This window comes from Arvicanthis niloticus, chromosome 5 (genome assembly GCF_011762505.2).
Source record: "Arvicanthis niloticus isolate mArvNil1 chromosome 5, mArvNil1.pat.X, whole genome shotgun sequence".
NCBI lineage: Eukaryota > Metazoa > Chordata > Mammalia > Rodentia > Muridae > Arvicanthis > Arvicanthis niloticus.
Window position 1 is genome coordinate 45,661,978 of NC_047662.1, and position 17,252 is coordinate 45,679,229.

At 43.8% G+C, this 17,252-nt stretch overlaps 1 protein-coding gene across 6 annotated transcripts in view; it reads right to left on the reverse strand.

The window, feature by feature from the left end:
* Dab1 (DAB adaptor protein 1) overlaps positions 1 to 17,252 on the reverse strand; it is a 1,102,742-nt gene that overhangs the window by 64,316 nt on the left and 1,021,174 nt on the right. For 4 of the 6 annotated variants that reach the window (XM_076934558.1, XM_076934561.1, XM_076934560.1 and 1 more), the window contains 5 exons: positions 15,055 to 15,186; positions 14,308 to 14,427; positions 13,798 to 13,836; positions 12,223 to 12,288; positions 5,500 to 5,559 (listed from right to left, as the gene is read on the reverse strand). In XM_076934558.1, coding sequence (XP_076790673.1) covers positions 5,500 to 5,559; positions 12,223 to 12,288; positions 13,798 to 13,836; positions 14,308 to 14,427; positions 15,055 to 15,186 — 417 coding nt within the window. Of the gene's footprint in view, positions 1 to 5,499; positions 5,560 to 12,222; positions 12,289 to 13,516; positions 13,716 to 13,740; positions 13,837 to 14,307; positions 14,428 to 15,054; positions 15,187 to 17,252 lie in introns of those variants that run through there. The other 2 variants (XM_076934563.1, XM_076934562.1) reach the window with 2 other exon arrangements.

Here is a 17,252-nt window from a genome sequence, read left to right on the forward strand (position 1 = left end):
GTCTGTGTTGTTGAAACAGCCGAGTGTAGAGGGAAAGTCTCACCCTCCTTGGTGTCACAGTGTCTCAAACAGGTACTCAGGCACCTGAGTACATCTCTCTCCCTAGTAGCCCCACACTGGGACTAAATCACTCTCAAAGGCTAATACAGTGCATAAAGCTCTCAATAATAAATGCAGTAATGCCACCCTTAGTCTCCACTCAGGACTGTGCATTCCTGAGAGTCACCCCAAAGGCCAGGATATTTAGCTGAAAGCATGTCCAGCATTATGAGCTGGCAGATACAAGGAATATCTGTATTTCCTCTCTCAGACACTGGAGTTGATGATAAGTTCATCAGCCCAGAGTGCTGCTCGGTAAAGTCAATATGGACCTGGGCATCAAAACACTCTGCAATCTAATCAGTCTCCAAGGGGCTGGCATTGCGCCTGGGGTTTGTTCTAATCCTGCTCATCTACAGAGCTTTGCTCAAGTTATAATTTCCATCCTAAAATCTTCCTGTCTCTCTACAGCTAACTTCCCATCGCCAAGCATATATGCCCTTGGTGTTGCAAGACCTTTCCATAAAAGTATACTTGTGAATTTAAGATTACAGAAGAGATTATCCCCCTGTGCAAAGCTTCCTACTGTCAAGACCAGGAAAGGAGATAAAATGTATACTTTTAGGTGAGGGTGAGAATAAGGATTATTTTGGTCTAGAGTTCCCAGGAAATGGTGCGGGAAGGATGTGTGTGTGTGTGTGTGTGTGTGTGTGTGTGTGTGTGCGCGCGCGTGCGCGCGCACTCGCAGGATGACCCTAAGAAAAAAATCTGCTAGAAGGACAGCCCAGACTCATGGTAAAGTAAGCACGCCAAGGTACCAAATGCTATAGAAATCAGGGTAAAAAAAGACTGGGCTGAGTTATGAATCAGGTGGAGACAGAGGCAGGCGATCCGATAGGTAAATGAACAGGAGGAAGGAGAGAAAAGCATGCAGCAAGCTTTCTTAAGCAGTTGGGTCTTAAGCAAGGTGGGGCAGGGGGGTGAGTATTGAGAAACAATAAATCCTAATAATCCCCAAACTCTGGCATCTCTGATCCATTTGATGTTTCTGGTGTCAAGGCCACTGCTACTGACACATGTGGTGCTGAGCTGCTCTCTGGGGTTCTGGGACAGTGGAGGAGGGTTCAGGTCACCTCCAAGACCAACAGAACTTGACTGGAATGCATGTGTGTTTTTATGGGAAGAGGGTTTACCATCCATATCTCAAGGAGACCAGAAATCCCAGAACGTGTTCCTTCAAAAGACAGGATGTGATTCCTGGCCCCTGGCAGTTCACAGATAATTAGGTAAAAGCAATGGAATGACAGCTCACAACTTCTGAATCCTCACTGAACTCAGTGCCGATAGAGACTAGCTCACACCATCCTCTGACAACCCACTAAGACAGGCACCAGCATGAAGCTCCATCTTCAGAAGAACAAATCGAGACTTAGAGGAGCTAATTCAGCAGCCAAAGTCAAAAAGCTCAGGAATGAACAGTGAAGTCGAACTCCAATCCAAGTGCCCCAGATCACAAAGGCCATGCTCTTGGACAATGATAAAAACATCATTACAAGTTCTATGCAAGTAAACGCAAAACAACAGTGTCTTAGGGATTCCAGGACAGTTGCAGAGAATATTTTAACTGAACCTTGACTGTTGAAGCAAGAATGTTTGTAGTGTGAGTAGTGAGGTCTGAGGGGAAGATGGAGGTTTGTGGTGAGAGAAAGGAGGGCACCCGAGAATCTGATCACCTAGGGTGTCTCCAGGTCCAGATGTTCAACGGCTGAGGGCTTTGGGTTGGGAGGCTAGGGTACCCAATGGGGCATTCTACAGAGTGAACAATCAAAAGTCACCCTAGATAATAGCAAAATATAGGCAAGGTGACATGAAAAGAAAGCAGTATTGAGGAAGCAAATATTTTTCAACTTTATTATTATTATAATTCAGTAGCGATTTCACATGCCAACTGTAATAAATGGATTACATGAGAGACCCTCCCTCCCATACACTTTTCATGTATTTATTAGCCTTTGCATTAAACCTACAATATCTACCAAAGTGTATAGCCTATTTTCTAAATGTCAATCTAGTGTAGACCTGAATGACTTTGGTTGAGAAATGCCTTAGCCTCAGAGGGCCTGGGTGTCTCCACTCACATTCTGGAACCCTTGTCACGTCGATGTGACTCTGACCTGTTGGAAGAGGAGACAGACACTACATGGAAGAGAATGCTTTTGCCTTTCCTAAGGCCATCCTGGACCACAGCTAACTAACCCCCAATCTGTGCTGAGCTAGCTCAGCACGGATGGGCTGCCTCTTGACATACAAGTAATCTGAGACACATAAATCAAGGAACCCTGGGAAAGGCAGGAGGAGGAAGAACCACATGGCTAGCTCACAGACCTGTAAGTAGTCTCTTACACCTGAGTTTTGGGAGTAGATTGTTTTGTATTAGTACCACGTGTGTGCCTGCTGTCTTCCATACCTCTTGCCCAGTAAGTCTTTAATGGAACGAGTCTCCATTTGAGATGTATTTGAGGTTACATTAAAAAGAGTATTCCGGTCAAAGAAGATTGTGAAATTCTCAATTTATGTAATATATATTCACAACTCAAAATATATTCCTATTGCATATTCATGCATAAACACACATTAACATTCACAGTATATTTTTAAATGTATTAAACACCTGAAAACGTTAACAGTTTGATTTTTTGGAATCACTGATGAACAGCTCATTGGCTAATGCTTCTACGAACACCAGCTTGAAAATGTATGCTGTCTGTCTTTGTTCTGTTGAGGAGACAGGTAAGCCTCAAGAGCACCATGGGCTGAGCAGGCAACTGACTGGGTGGAATACAAGGTTTGCATGTCTCCTTTTACCTTTTTCATAGCTTATATTATGTTATCTTATATTACTGTATAAACTTCTACTTTTTTGAAGAAAAGATTGCAGCTAAATGAGGTTTAAAATTAAACTGTGCAATTGCTGTTTTTTAATTCTAGATGTTCTAAAAATAGAGAAGAGATATATTGATTCACTCTTAAAATGCAAGAATTATAGTGGTCTTCAGATGAGTATGTAGTAAGATCGATGGACCCCCATTCTTTCTCTAGCCTTCTTTGTGACATTTAAATGGCTCCAAGGGGTTCTGGGTAGAAAGCCTATGCAGATTCTTAATTCTGTCAGGCCATGTCCTCACTATTTTATTATGTACTGGTCTCTCTTCAGAACACGTTAGACACTGTAATGACTCTAAACAGTTTCCATGGGACTGCCACTCTGGGCCCACCCTTAGGCAGTAGAACACAAAACAATACCCCAAAATAACTTTGCTAAGTCAGCAAAATGTTTTGGCTTTGACGGCTGCAGAGCTGCTGATGTGAAAGAGAGATGCAGGTGTGTATGTGTGTGTGTGTGTGTGTGCATGCGAGCGTGCGTTTCCATGTGTGTGTTCGGAAGGCCATCTGTCAGCTTGGTGTTCCAAGCTATGAAGAAAAAAAAAAAAAACCCACACATGTTTATGAAGGTTGGAGGCAGAACAGGGCACAAGCTGCTGAAGGCGAAATGGGGGTGCAGCTGGGCAAGGGGCTGCTACAACAGCCAACACTGTCTGCATCTCAGATCCTGCTCTAGGAGGAAACAGAACTTAAGACATAAGCTTTGGATCCAGAGACATTCACTCTTTACACAGTCATTCATTTTCAGTTTTGTTCGTTCACTCGCTCTCACACACAGCAAGTGTGTGCAGCTGCTCTGTGCTGATGTTCTCCAGTAGTCAGGTCACGGGTAGGGCATCAACCCCATCCTCGATAGACTCACAAGTAAGTTAAATCAAATGTACTCAGTTCTATCCATAGATACTGTATACTGAGCGCTTGATCATAAACTCTGAGAATCCAATTGTCATGGCTTTTCTGTTGTCATTACAAACACAAGAAGACTAAAGACTAAATAGAGAAAAGGACTCAGGCAACCTGGCAACAGTAGTAATGAAGCCAGTGAGATTACAGCCGCTGTAGTTCAGCTTGTGGGGTGAGCAGGAGCAGTAGCTAAGTGTCTGTTTATGTCTGTAAGCTACAGCCTGAGCCTCCTGCCTCCTGCTTCTCTTAGGCCTTTGAAAAAGTAGAAATTTGTTGCCACACCGGGTAAGTCTAGGTCTTAGGAAATAGCAGTCGAGCAGCCAATGCAATCCATTCATGCATCCATGTGTCTCCCAAGCAAACCTTCTTGTATCTTTAGGTAACAACTTTTTAGGGTGCTAATAAATAGGGAATCCCTTTAAGAAGAAGAACCAGGAATTCTCGTAGATCCCTTCATTAGGATAGAGTCAACTGTCTTTCATTAAATATTTCTGAGCTTGCTTTCAGCGTGGCATCCAGCTATCAGGGTTCACTTTTGGAAATACAGGAACCTCAGGAGACTCACGGAGGCGTTAGGGAAGACATACTATTCATAGGGTAATAAGTGTTACAGGGCCACAAAGATAGGGGTGATCAAAGCAGAAACCCCAAGTCACCCTGACAACTGGATGAAGGAATATCAGGTAGCAGACAGAGCAGGAAGAAGGCAGGGTCTGGAGAGCTGGGCCAGAAGAGGGGTAAGAGACTTATGAGCCAATAGAGCCCTTTAGGCTGCCTGTCTGCCAGGCTAAGAGGCTTAAGTTTTTTTCCCCTTGGAGCTATTAAGCATGGAGAGGGTGTGACCAGAATGGCTAATAAAATCAGAAAAACTAGGGCAGCAAATAGAGCGTGTTTCCTCGCATATCTAAACCTGTCAGGGGCAAGTGAGTCAATCCCGACACAAACTGAACTGAAAGAAACTGTAATGGGGGGCTGGACCAATCGACACCCAAAGAGCAGGCCAATCCTCAGTGCTGCTGACAGTAGGAATACGAGATTGTCTTCAGTGCCAGGGTAGAGCTCGGTTTTCCTTTCTGACTCAGATTCCTAGGAGTCCCTCCAGCAGATGAGGTCCAGATACACTGGGCATTGTTCTTACCATGACTCCATCTACTTGCTAGTTTCTCTGCAAGCCTGCTCTACAGAACCTTTTCTGTAAGTCTCTACTAATGGTATGAATCCTTATATACCTCAAAGGCCTGGACCAGCCCTTTTCTTGTTCCTTTGAAACATCTCAACCATTTTCAGATTGGATGGGTAGAAAGAACCAACAGCACCGTATACTTGACCATGTACTATAAAGCTGCAGTTGGAGACCTTTATGCTGGAACACCTGGAACCTTGAGCCCCTCAGGCAGAGCTGTTTGTATTATCCAAACCCACCCCTTTCCACTCACAGGAACAAGAGAAACAGACCTTTGTCCGGATTGGCCCCCTGCTCATCTGTACCATTCTTCCCTCAAGTTTCTGTCCCTGTATCCATGAGAAGCCATATGTGAGACTAATTCTAGAAGAAGAGGCCCCCACCAGGTGCAGCCACTGTGTGAATCTGGTCGACGAGGAACATGTACTTACACTTACAGGTTGACTTTTTGGCACATCATAAACACCTTCCTTCTTTTGGCTGGTGGGAACCTAGAGAGAAATCAAATTCAACAGTCAAAACACTGGGGTTCTGCTATCGGTCTTTTTCCCTATATAGCCCTAGATGTCCTGGACCTTGCTTTGTAGAGCAGGCTGGCCTCAAACTCATAGATTCCATTGCCTCTGCCTCCCAAGTGGTGGGATTAAAGGTATGTGCCACCACCATCTGGCTTAGTGTTTCACTTTCAAAGCAGTCAGACGTCTCTATAAGTTTGACTGTCTGTGAGATGGCTCCTAAAACAGATCCAGCACCCATCCCTGTGGGGTGTTGTTACCTGTGAAGGCCTCAAGCCAAGCTCCTTCCCTTGAGAAAATTCTATGAGGACAGGGATAACCATCTTATAATAAATGTCTGCTTTTGCGGCTTTCTTAGAATCAAAGAATAGCTATGGAGACCTCAAGCATCACATGGAAATTAAAGAACAAAACAACAAAAAAATCCAATTTCATTTGATTAGTTGTACAGGAGGTTCAGATGTTATGATTTTCCCCGATGTAACTACAGTTCACAGTTGAGCATATATGTCTCTGTGCTAAGACTAATGTACTATTCAAAAAATAAGTCCATAGTACCTGTCAGCTTTCTACTGGGGTCCCAAACAAGCCACCTGCCAATCAAAGAAAGGGTCCATATGACAGGGAAAGTAAGACACCAGGATCCAGAAGTTCCTGATTAAGCTGACACCCCTCCAGATGTTTCCTTGCTCCCTTGCCCTGCTTATACATCTGGCCTCCTGGGGCTACTTGCTTCCTGCAACACCCTGAGCAAGTCATCAAGCCCCTCTGGATTTGCGGCTCTCAATAGGCCTGACCCACAATGTATCTCACTCAGGTTATGCTAAGAAGCAAAATGAGAAACTGGATATCAGATAAGCAAGAACTATGGAGCCCCACAATTCTGCAATATGGTAGGATGATGATTTCCTTTGTCACACATAATCATATACATATGTATATGAACACATTTTGTGATATTAATAGTGTTGAATACTTCTCTAATGTGTCAATCAAGGGCTCCGTACTGAAACATTCCAGATTGGAAGCACTCATTAACTTCTCCTCCCCCAGACTGCCACGGCTTTGCTCTTCTCTGCAGAGACCAAGCAGGAGTGGATTTATAATGTCCTGACAGTGGGACTGACTGTCTTTCCAGCAGACTGGTTGCTCCTCAGGAGCAGATAGAGTATGTCACAACCAGAAGGCCTGCTATGAATACCCGCTGGGTAAATCTTCCATACAGCAGTGTGGGGGACACTGAAAAAAAGAAATGCTTGCCAAGCATGGACCAGCCAGCTATTCTATCCCTGAGAGTAAGAACCTGAACTGATACGTTGAATTCTAATTTTACCCTCATTTAACTTAAACTCCTGAAGTCAACCCTACCTTCAAACCATAGAAAGTGAGCCTCAAAGATGTTGTAGACTTTACTTCAAACTTCAGATCTGGTGGTGTTCAAATCCATATCATTCTGGCTATCAAAGTAAGACTTTTAGTCTTCATATTACTAGTTAACATGGCACCAGGCAAGTCCCAGGATCTGGCAAGGTGGCAAACATTTCGTTTTCCATAAATAGCGATATAATGACCAGGATAAGTCATTCAGAACTATAGCCATCCCTCTCTGTGATGGGGAGGAGGACGATCAGGCCTGGAAAGGGTCCAGCAGTCAGGGGTTGGGGTGGCCAGGCCCGCCACAGTTCAGACAGTTTGCTGTTGATCGCTACCCTGTTCAGGTGGCTGCTTCAGGCACATCCTTCTTTATAAAACATCATGCCCAACATTCCCAGAGGCCCATGTGCATCCTTGCAGGAAAACAGCTATGAGTAAGCATGGCCAAGTGGAGGATGCCCTTCCCCAACCCCAGTTTGCAGGTATCCAATGAAGAATGTCATTTCTTTGGTCCTGATAACTGGGCTCCATTTAGAAGGAATCCTCCTGGAATGTCTACAGAGTCCTTGTTAACAAGGGCCGATAAATTACCAACCCTCACTTTTGTTTTCAGTAGCTCACTCTTTACCGAGCAGAATGAGGAGCATTCCGTTGCCCGTAATTCACTGCTCACTACGGGCACTTAGCACAGTTGAACCGCGGCTGCTTCTCAATTATCCCCGCAAATGGAGAACAAGCCATGCGACGGAGAAACCCAAACTGTGCATAATTGAAAACACTTTTCTACTCTGCTCTCCCATGGGTGAGATATCAATCTGCTTGTTTGTCCTTTAAGATTTATCTCAGCCAGGACATCTTCTCACCAGTCCCACCTCCCTCTACCAAACCTGGCTTAGAGTTTTTTGATTATTGTTTGGTTTCCCTGCTCAGATATACCTACCCTTTCACTAAAAATAAAATAAAATAAAATAAAATAAAATAAAATAAAAGTCCCCAGGCACCTCTTCTATGCCAGGTATTGTGCCTTTTCTGGGCAGGGAGAATGGAAGATATGGCCCAGACCAAGAACTCCTTGGGTTGGGTGAGATGGAACTATACACAGGCTACTAATGCAGAGTGTGAAACAGGCCTTTTCTATTCATGGGGGCTATGACAGCACATGCTGTCTGTGTGTCTGTAGGACCACAGCTCTCTATAAGCTTGCTCAGCACAGGGCGCATACTTGATTATCCTTGTACTTTTATACTTAAACATTAAGCAAAGACTTGCCTCAGCAAACATTTACCGGTGAGGGCTAAGGTCTGGCTCTGCACAAGTGATCTGATCCATCTAAGGGACCACCTGGGTACACAACAGTGATGTAGAGTGTTAAAAATTTTTATGTGAGGTGGTGAAAATCTGGTCCCTAACCCAGGCTTGGTTCTAGGGTGGGTGACTTAGAGAAGTCATGTTGTTCTCTGAGCCTCAGTTTCCTCTACTGGTTGACATAAGCATCTAGGAGATTATCTATAAACTCCTTGAGGACAGGGACTATACAATGGTCACTGTTACTTTCCTAGGTACCTAGCAGATACTTAAGTGCCCATGGATACACTTCTCAAAGAATAAGTTAAATAGACTCTTACACCTGAAGTGATATACACAGAGGGTACATTTGGGTCAGCAATGTGGTAATTGTGTGTGGAGAGACCATTCAGGGTGTGTTGGGTGACACAGGGCTAGCTTTACTGTTTTAAATTGATACTTAACACATGGAGAGACTAACAATAAGTTCTGAACAAACGAAGTGAAAAATACCCACTTGGAAAGTGGGAGGCCCCACTCATGGCCTGGAATTAGACCCCTGATGTTGGTACTCAGATTCCCTTATGTTGAAAATAGCAGCCTCAGTTTTAAGTCACGTATAAAATTGCCCTGTGTTGTTTAAAGAAAACTGATAACGTTTTCTGAGGCATGTGACACAAGAGACAATTTTAATTATTAACATAGTTGGGGAGTTATCACTCTCCCTTGGAAAGATGTCTCAATTGCCCAGAGCCTCTTCATCCTCATGTTGGGCATGACAGAAAAGCAAGGCTTTAGCTTTCTGAGGCTCTCCCACAAATGAGCTCTGCAGGTAGTTTCTCTTTCTGTTAGTACAGAATCATCAACAGTGGTACCCAATGATGGTGGTGATACAGAATTAAAAGGAAGGGATGGTTACACAGAAGCTTCTGTGGACAGGGCATATCAGAGCAACAGAGTGTGGAGCCCACACTGGACCATCCGTAGTTCATGGTCCAAGAAGCTGAGAGGCAAAATTTATGTATATCATCCTAAGGCATAAAAAACTGAAAGGGTACTAGGCCCCAGGTCTGTGTATGTCTCCTAGAAATAGGGGCCAGGATAAAATGAGAGCACCTTGAGCCAAAGTAGTAGATGCATGGATCAGGATCAGCTATGTAATAATTGCCAACACACACACACACACACACACACACACACACACACACACACACCCCAGGCCTTCTACTGGCAGTGCTTTGAAGGCCTGGTAATCTTTAGGCCGAGGATTTATCTCCTGTTAAGTGCACCGAGCCCAGGTGGATCTTCAGTACAGGAGAAAAACATGGCCATAGGCCTTTCCAATAGATGGGATAAAATATTCATTCTCGTAACTGATGCCTTCCTGTTAATGATAGGCAGATGGGAAGATCAAGAGGCCAGCGCTATTAAAACAAGTGAGATCTTTTAGATAGCTACTTAAAATACACAGGACCTAATCGGGAAGCCCAGAGCCGTGTGTAACATTGAGCTGAAAAGAGCTGAGAGACAGAGGTGCTTATTGCAGAGGTCAGAGAGACCTGCCTTAGAGATCCTATCTCACAGGCTCTGCAACCTCAGCAAGATCCCCAGTCCCCATAAGCCTCACTCCTCTTGTCTGAAAGGTGGGAGAATGACTCAAACCCTAGTGGGAATTTTGAGAGATGAAAGTTGCATGTAACCCCTATGTTTGGGGGCATCAATTATCACACATGTACCCCACTTCTGAGGCAGCACTTCTGAGGTACCCTATAGAGTGAGTCAGCATGATTCTGTAACAAGAACCCAGTCCCGTGTGGTTGGTTGAGCTACTTCTTGCAAGTGTGTGTTACAAAGAAAGAGCTTACCCAGAGAGATCTTTGGACCTTATTTACTCATTTTACAGGTGGGTAAACTAAGGCCCAGAGACAGGAAAAAAACTACAATTTAAATCAATGGCTGGAGCTAACACTTGTTGCTAAGCTCTGGATCCGCATAGATATTCATGCTCCAGGATGCTGCCCACTATTGTATCCCCATATAAGCCTGTTTCAGTCTTACCCTGACATGTGTTGGGGTGGAGCCCCCTACTTTGTAATTGGAGAAGTAAAGTCTGAAAAACAGCCTTGCCTTCCAACCATGACCCAAAAGTAGATGGTGAGAAGGGTCAAAGTGGACCCCCAGCTCTGCCTCAGCCTAAGGCAGCTCTTTCCAGCACTTGCTGGCGCTTTGCTGTCCCGAGTGCTGTGCAGCTACAGCTCAGCTGGATTCAAGTGCCTCTCCTATAGAGAAGGTGTTCTCTCTCCCTGGGATGGCAGGTTAATGGCTCTTTGTCCTCAATGCTTAGACCCAACAGGGTGGGTCAGGGCTTTAGATCTGACTCTGGGGACAACTGCAACATTTCTTTCTAGAGACAGAAATTTTGTTAAGTGAAGACTAAACACCTTGCATCTCAAGTAGACGCTCTTTGAAGGCATCCCTGCTGCAGCTCTCACTGGTGGAGGCCCAATGGGAGGAGTCTGGGGTGGACCCAGGCAGGTGCAAATAAACGACTAGTTTACGAGACTGGTTTAAACTGAGCTGTTGGGAGAAACAGCACTGGGCTTGCTCATTTAGAATTCTACACATTTGATAGAAATTGGAAATAGGTTTTATTTTGATTTCACAATTAACACACGCCTAAGGCTGAATAATATAAGATACAACTAAGTAAATTAAAACCACTGATTAAATAAATGCATCAAATCACTCCTTCTCCCATAGTATTTATGCTTTAAATGAAGACTAAGGTTCTCATTAGTGAAAATTATCATATTTACTGGATGTGTCACTATACCATGCTACTGGAGCCCAAAGTCCAAGCCCTTACACAAGATTCCAGAGGAGGCTGGTGTTTGGCTTCTACCTGCATCCTCTTTTCAGTCTTGGCTCTAAGTAGCTGTGTAAGCCTGTGAAGTGTGTTATAAACTCTAATCCATTGATGGCCCTCCCCACCAAAAGGCAGGATTAAAATGACTGTTTGATCACCTAGTTCTTAGAGTTGGATGAGCTTAGAAATGTTTTAAGTATTCTTCACAGTTAGGAGCATTACTGTGTTTCCCCTTCAGGATGGAGAAAGCCTTCAGCTGTACTTTCCTCTGTTACAATCATCCTCCCAATGCTGTTTTCATATAGAATGTTCAAATTTGTCCCTTATGTATTGGAGGGAAGTTGGGTTTTTAAACAAACTGGATGCATGCATTCCTTCGAGAGGTGAAAGACCCTTCTACTTGGTGGATTGCAATTCTCCAGTGCATTATCTCAGTGCAATGGAATGCTTGGGTTGGTATGGTTAAGATGGTTTGAATAAAATATGATCTACATAGATGCATGTGTTGAATGCCTGGCCCATAGGGAGTGGTACTATTAGGAACTATGGCCTTGTTGAGGTAGGAGTGGCCTTGCTGAAGTAGATATGGCCTTGTTGGAAGAAGTGTGTCACTGTGGAGGTGGGCTTTGAGGTCTCCTATGCCCGATGTGAGAGTCTCCTATGCCCCATTGCTGTCTTTGGATCAAGAGGTAAAACTCTCACTCAGCTCCATCTCCATGCCAGCCTGCATACTGCCATGCTTCCTGACATGATGAAAATGGACTAAACTTCTAAAACTGTAAGCCAGCCCCAATTAAATGTTTTCCTTTATAAGAGTTGTCTTGGCTATGGTGTTCCTTCACAACAATGAAACCCTAACTAAAATAATGCTACTTAAAGCACCTATGATCTGTTCCAGATATGAACACTGTACCCAACTGGCCACTCAAGATTGCAACAATGTGGCATAGAAACTGCAGGAAATTGCTGGGGAGCCAGCAGTCAGTGTTCCCAAAGGCATCTCTCACTCCTGGATGACCAAGAGACCCTGACTTCTTGAACCTCTCATATTGAGCCTATTAGCAAGCTAGCATTTGCTGGTGGAGGAGGTAAAGAAAGAAGCAAGGATCTTATACCTGGTAAATGTTTTCTTCTGTTTCAGGATCACGGATTGGCTCATGTCCAGCCTCAAACACAATGTACTATTGCAGGAGCAGCCAGAAAGGAAAAGGCAGAAGGAAAAAAAAAAAAAAAAAAGAAAGACGAGAAAAGTATTTCGAGTTTAGATGCAAATCACAACAAGCATCACAGAAACAGGCACAAGAGGGGGTATCAGAAATAGGTACTGGGATGAAATGGACCCTGCCCAGGAACCCTGAAGAGTCTTGCTGCTTGGCCTCAGCAGTGAGGGCACAGGGCCACTGCAAGTCTTTCTGGAGAGGTGATGTCTTCATCCAGTGGCACTTTGTCTGCATAGCAGCTGAATGGAATGGTATCATGGGCCTACAGCCTGGCAAACTTCACTCCACAGTCCCCTTGACTTCCTAAGGTCCCAGGCCACTGCTCAAGAGCTCAGAAGCCCCAACCTCCCTGATCCCCTAAACAGAATCTCGCCAGTATGAAATAGTGAACTTCAACTTTTTTATGTGTACATTTCAGACCTAAAGGGCTGGGTGTTTCCAAAGGCCATCATTTCTCATCCTCCATGAGCCCAGTAAGCAGTGCTTGAAGGTCCTGCTATAAGTAAGTTCTTTGTCTTCATCCCTCAAAAGCAAGGGTGTGTTGGATAACACATTCCTGACTTGGTGTTTACCATAGATCTGCTAGATACTTCTATTTTGAGACTTATCTGTTTTCCTATGTATCTATGCATGTATCTATTTATCATCACATTTTGATCATAGCCACAGTAGGTGATGTTGTGAAAGTATGCATACATCAGGCAGATATAAACCACGCCTGCGTATCGTGATTAGAAATATAAGTTGAAGGTTTGCTTTTAGGTTCAAAAAGTGTGTATAAATTTTGTTCCACTTTTTCTCCTTAGAAGTAAGCGCAGGAGAGAGTGGGGGAAAGCTACTTCTTCCTTCCTTTCTGAATCTTTGTTTGCACAGACCTTGGACTTGACCTCAAGAGGGGTCATTACCCAATCCTGCGCTGTGGACCGTGAAGAGAGTGCAGAGAAAGCCCTGGACAGAGATATCTCAGGATTCTCTCATTTTATAGCAGCTCTGTGCCATGAGCCAAATAATCAGAGGGTTAGCCTACATCATCAGGGCTTCAGAAATAGTCTTACATCCTTGTTAAAGCTCGAAAACCGTTCGTTAGGTTTGTGCTCAAATGTCATGCAAATGTCAGCCCCTCAACCCTAATTCTTAGCTTATAGAATCTACTTCATTATCCATATTGTCTCTAAGAAAATTACAACAGTCAAGAGACCACTGAAAAACATTTATTTCTAGGATCAAACTTTCCAGATTGTGGAGGGGTCTGAGGGAGGGGCACGAAGAAGGAAGTGGATCTCTAGATCGACCATCACGGCTGCTGGCTTCTTAGTGTGGAAAAATGCTCTCCCTGCAGAGGCTGGCAACCCTGGCCTTCAGAAATCATCTTAATTCTTCTGCAGGTTCTGCATTCAACAGAATCCTCAAGTTTCAGTCAAAAGAGCCTTCACAGCTGCATGCAAAACCCTGACATGTTTCAGAAATTACCTGGTACACGGGATCTTCAACATCCTCTTCCAAAATGGTCTATCCCATCGAGGGAAGGGAGGGTGAAAGCAAAGAATGCAAAGGAAGAGAAGTGAGATTATCTTCAGATGCTACAGCACAGTAGAGAGCCAGCATTGATTAGGATAGGGTAGGAGGCCATTAATGCAGAAAATACACAAAGAAACTCCAAATCTTGCAGGTCTCTCCTCACCCACTCCCGGCATTAACAACAGCAAAGCCAGCAAAGCTGATATGGGCCTTTAGTCTTCCTCCCCTGAAATCCTCCCCCGGATTAAAGAGTTCCCTTTCTCTAACCTACCTAGAGTCTCAGGGAAAAAAAAAGTCTCACTTCTAATGGCTTGGTGTGGGTGTCTGTAATCTACACAGGAACCTTTCATCTCTGTTTATTTCTGCTCAGCACCAGGAGGAGCCAGCTCGGCTTGTCAGTTTCCCGTCTGTTTATTGTGGGCCCCCATCTTCTGCAACACTGGGAGAAACACATAGGGTTACCTGGTACACAGCTTGTTCACACTGCTTATCCTTTTGTGCCTTTTTTTCCAATTCTTCTCTTTGCTTCAGCTCATAGATGAGTTGAAAGAGATCTCTCAAGTCCAGGATTACAGGTTCAGCCTGGAGTGAAGGGTGGTAGGACACATTAATAAAGAACGCGAGAACGCTACTGAGCTGCAGCTACTAATTTTTGTCTGCGGCTCCAACCCGCAGCCCTTCCCTTTTCTATTAAACTGAAAGCATTCCATTCTTAATTAATTCTACCTTGTTTATATTGGTTTAGCAAATTGCTTCTAGGCTAAAGTTCATTTCTTCAACTAATTATATTTGCAAATTCATAATAATCATAAGCATAAAAAGCGTTGCTTTTATTTATTAGTGATTTGGAATACAATAAAATTAGGGCAGGCCATATGCAAAACAGCTATTTGTTTTCTCTTATTTTCTTTTTAAATGAGGCTATGAACACAAGGAAACTTATTTGTATACGTGTCTCTATCTAGCTTAATCAGAAAGGGAAAATAATTAGTCATTAGGACATACCCATTAGGGTAAAAAAAATAAAGCTGAATGTTTAGGGCCATGTTTCTTTGCTTTAAGGCTGTTTATCTTTCCTACGTGGGATTCTACACATCAGCTGACAGTGGTGGTATATCATTTGGCCAGCTAGGTCCTGGAAAATCAACAGTGTTGGCTCTGTCCTGCACAGTAACAAGGAAAACACCTGCATTAGACAGGAATACATACCGCCTGGGCTGTTTTGATGGCCACAAATCTGTGGTTCCCCTCCTTCCCGCAAACGTATCCAAAAGCCCGGTGATCTGTGATGTCCTTCGCAATGTAGGAAATTTCATGAACAGCATGGTGATGCTGAAGGGCCTGGGACACACAAAAGGGAGAGCATGTTTCAGGGAACACACCCCCTCGAGCTGTTGATTGATCAATAAGAGATGTGTTTCTGCCATGTGTGAAAGGCCCAAGGGGCTCTGGGAAAGCTGTTTGGTGCAGATGGAAGGAAAAAGAGCTACGCCTGCCCTTGAGAAAGGGAGGTCTCCCTCCATGGTCTCATTGCTGTGACCAGAGATAAACCAGGACTGTTCATATGGGAGTGAGCATCTGCAGAGGTGGCCTCACACTGCCTGCCAAAGCCTCCCAGTCTAAATCAGCCCACATGCTTCTTTCTGCTTGCAACCTTCACAGCACAGCCCAGTCCAATCTGTCTCGATAGTGAACACACTTACATTCTCAGGCCTTTGTATACAGAGGGAGAGGCTGTCCCTTGAACAACTTCAGGGAGTGCTGTGAACTTTACAGTACTGTACTTTTGCGGGGTTACTGAGTCTCCCCAACGGTTGGTGGAAATCTGTGTTGAGGGATGAATAACTTTATCTTTTTCAAAGTCAGAACTTAGGGCAGATGTTGGGGCACGTACACATGCCCACGTGCACACACACACTTTCCATCGGTTGAGTCTTTCTATCTGGAATGTCTGATTTCATCACCGTTTTAAATTCTCTTTTGATAGCCACAGGAAATGTCACTCTGTCTGTTAAGCAGCCCCTGAACAGGGCTAGCCTTCCTTCTCCTTGAAGGAATATTCCCTTAGCACTCATGATGGATTTCTCTCACACTGATGGTCACAGATTTTGTTCTGATAAGTTTTTCTGGCTTCTGGACCACTGTCCACCTTAGACTCTGTCTTCCTGAACTTTGCCATCTCCTGGCCTTGCCCTAAGCTCCACCCATTTTGTTGAACTAAAGAAATCTGCTTTATGCTCAGCAGTTTGAAATTGGCCTTTCTGTTTTTGTTATTCAAGCTACCACAGAACCAAAGTTTCCCATCTTGTCAGGAGATGGGCATGTTTGTGGTTACTTTCCTATAATAATCCCATATATCATATCAATTAATACTCTATAAAGGCTTGCAGATGAAAAGAGATGCTTACAGTCAGTCCAGAATCCTTACAAAGAGCATTTTCTTTACATCAAAAAGCTTGAATTCTAACCACTGCACCAATGCAAACCACCCACCAGTCCTTTCTGAACCACAGTTTATTTCTTAGAAAAACCACACCAAATGATCCTAATTCAAAAGCCCTGCCTCTATAAGGATCAATAAAGGCAATAAAAAGGCAAATTTCAAAAACCTAAAAGGACTTCAAGTACTATATTGAACAGATATGGGGAGAGTAGACATTCTTGTCTTGTTCCTCATTTTACTGAAAATGGTTTGAATTCCTCTCTCTCTTTTGAATGATGTTGGCTGTGGGCTTGGTGTTGAAAGATTTAAGTTTATAATAATTTCATAGATAGATAGATAGATAGATAGATAGAGATAGAGATAGAGATAGAGATAGATAGATAGATATTTGTGCATGCAAATGTTTAATTAGAATCATATCTGCTTATTGTTGCTCTTTTCCCTGGCTTACATTTGAATAAGTTTCAAATAGTCTAGGGGAAAAAAAAAGAATGTGTTTTGTGGTAAACAAAATCTTTCCTATTCCTGAATACCAAAAAGGAGAGATAAACAAAGAGAGCACTGGCAGCTCCTCTATGAAGGCCTCTAGAACTACTAGGATAGGTATTTTCTTAGGTCCTGTACCAGGCTTCCTGTCCCTCAAAGACACTCGGGTCTCCTGGCTTAGTTGGCCTCTGACTCTCATGAGGATCATCACCTTAATTCTAGAGATCATTGAAATTACAAAATGTCAATTCCTCAGCCTCTTGCTTGACTAGGCTTCTGACCATGTGACTCATTTGCTGTTCTAGAAAGTTCTGCCTTGCCTTTATCTGCCAGGATGCAGCTGCTACTCAGCCATTCCATGGCCCTGAGAACTCTCCCTTCTGCCTCATCCTCTTTCCAGGGACTCATTGCTTCCTGAACAGTCGCGTGGCATCACCACCTGAAGCCCTTAGTATCTCAACTGGCAATATGGCAAGTT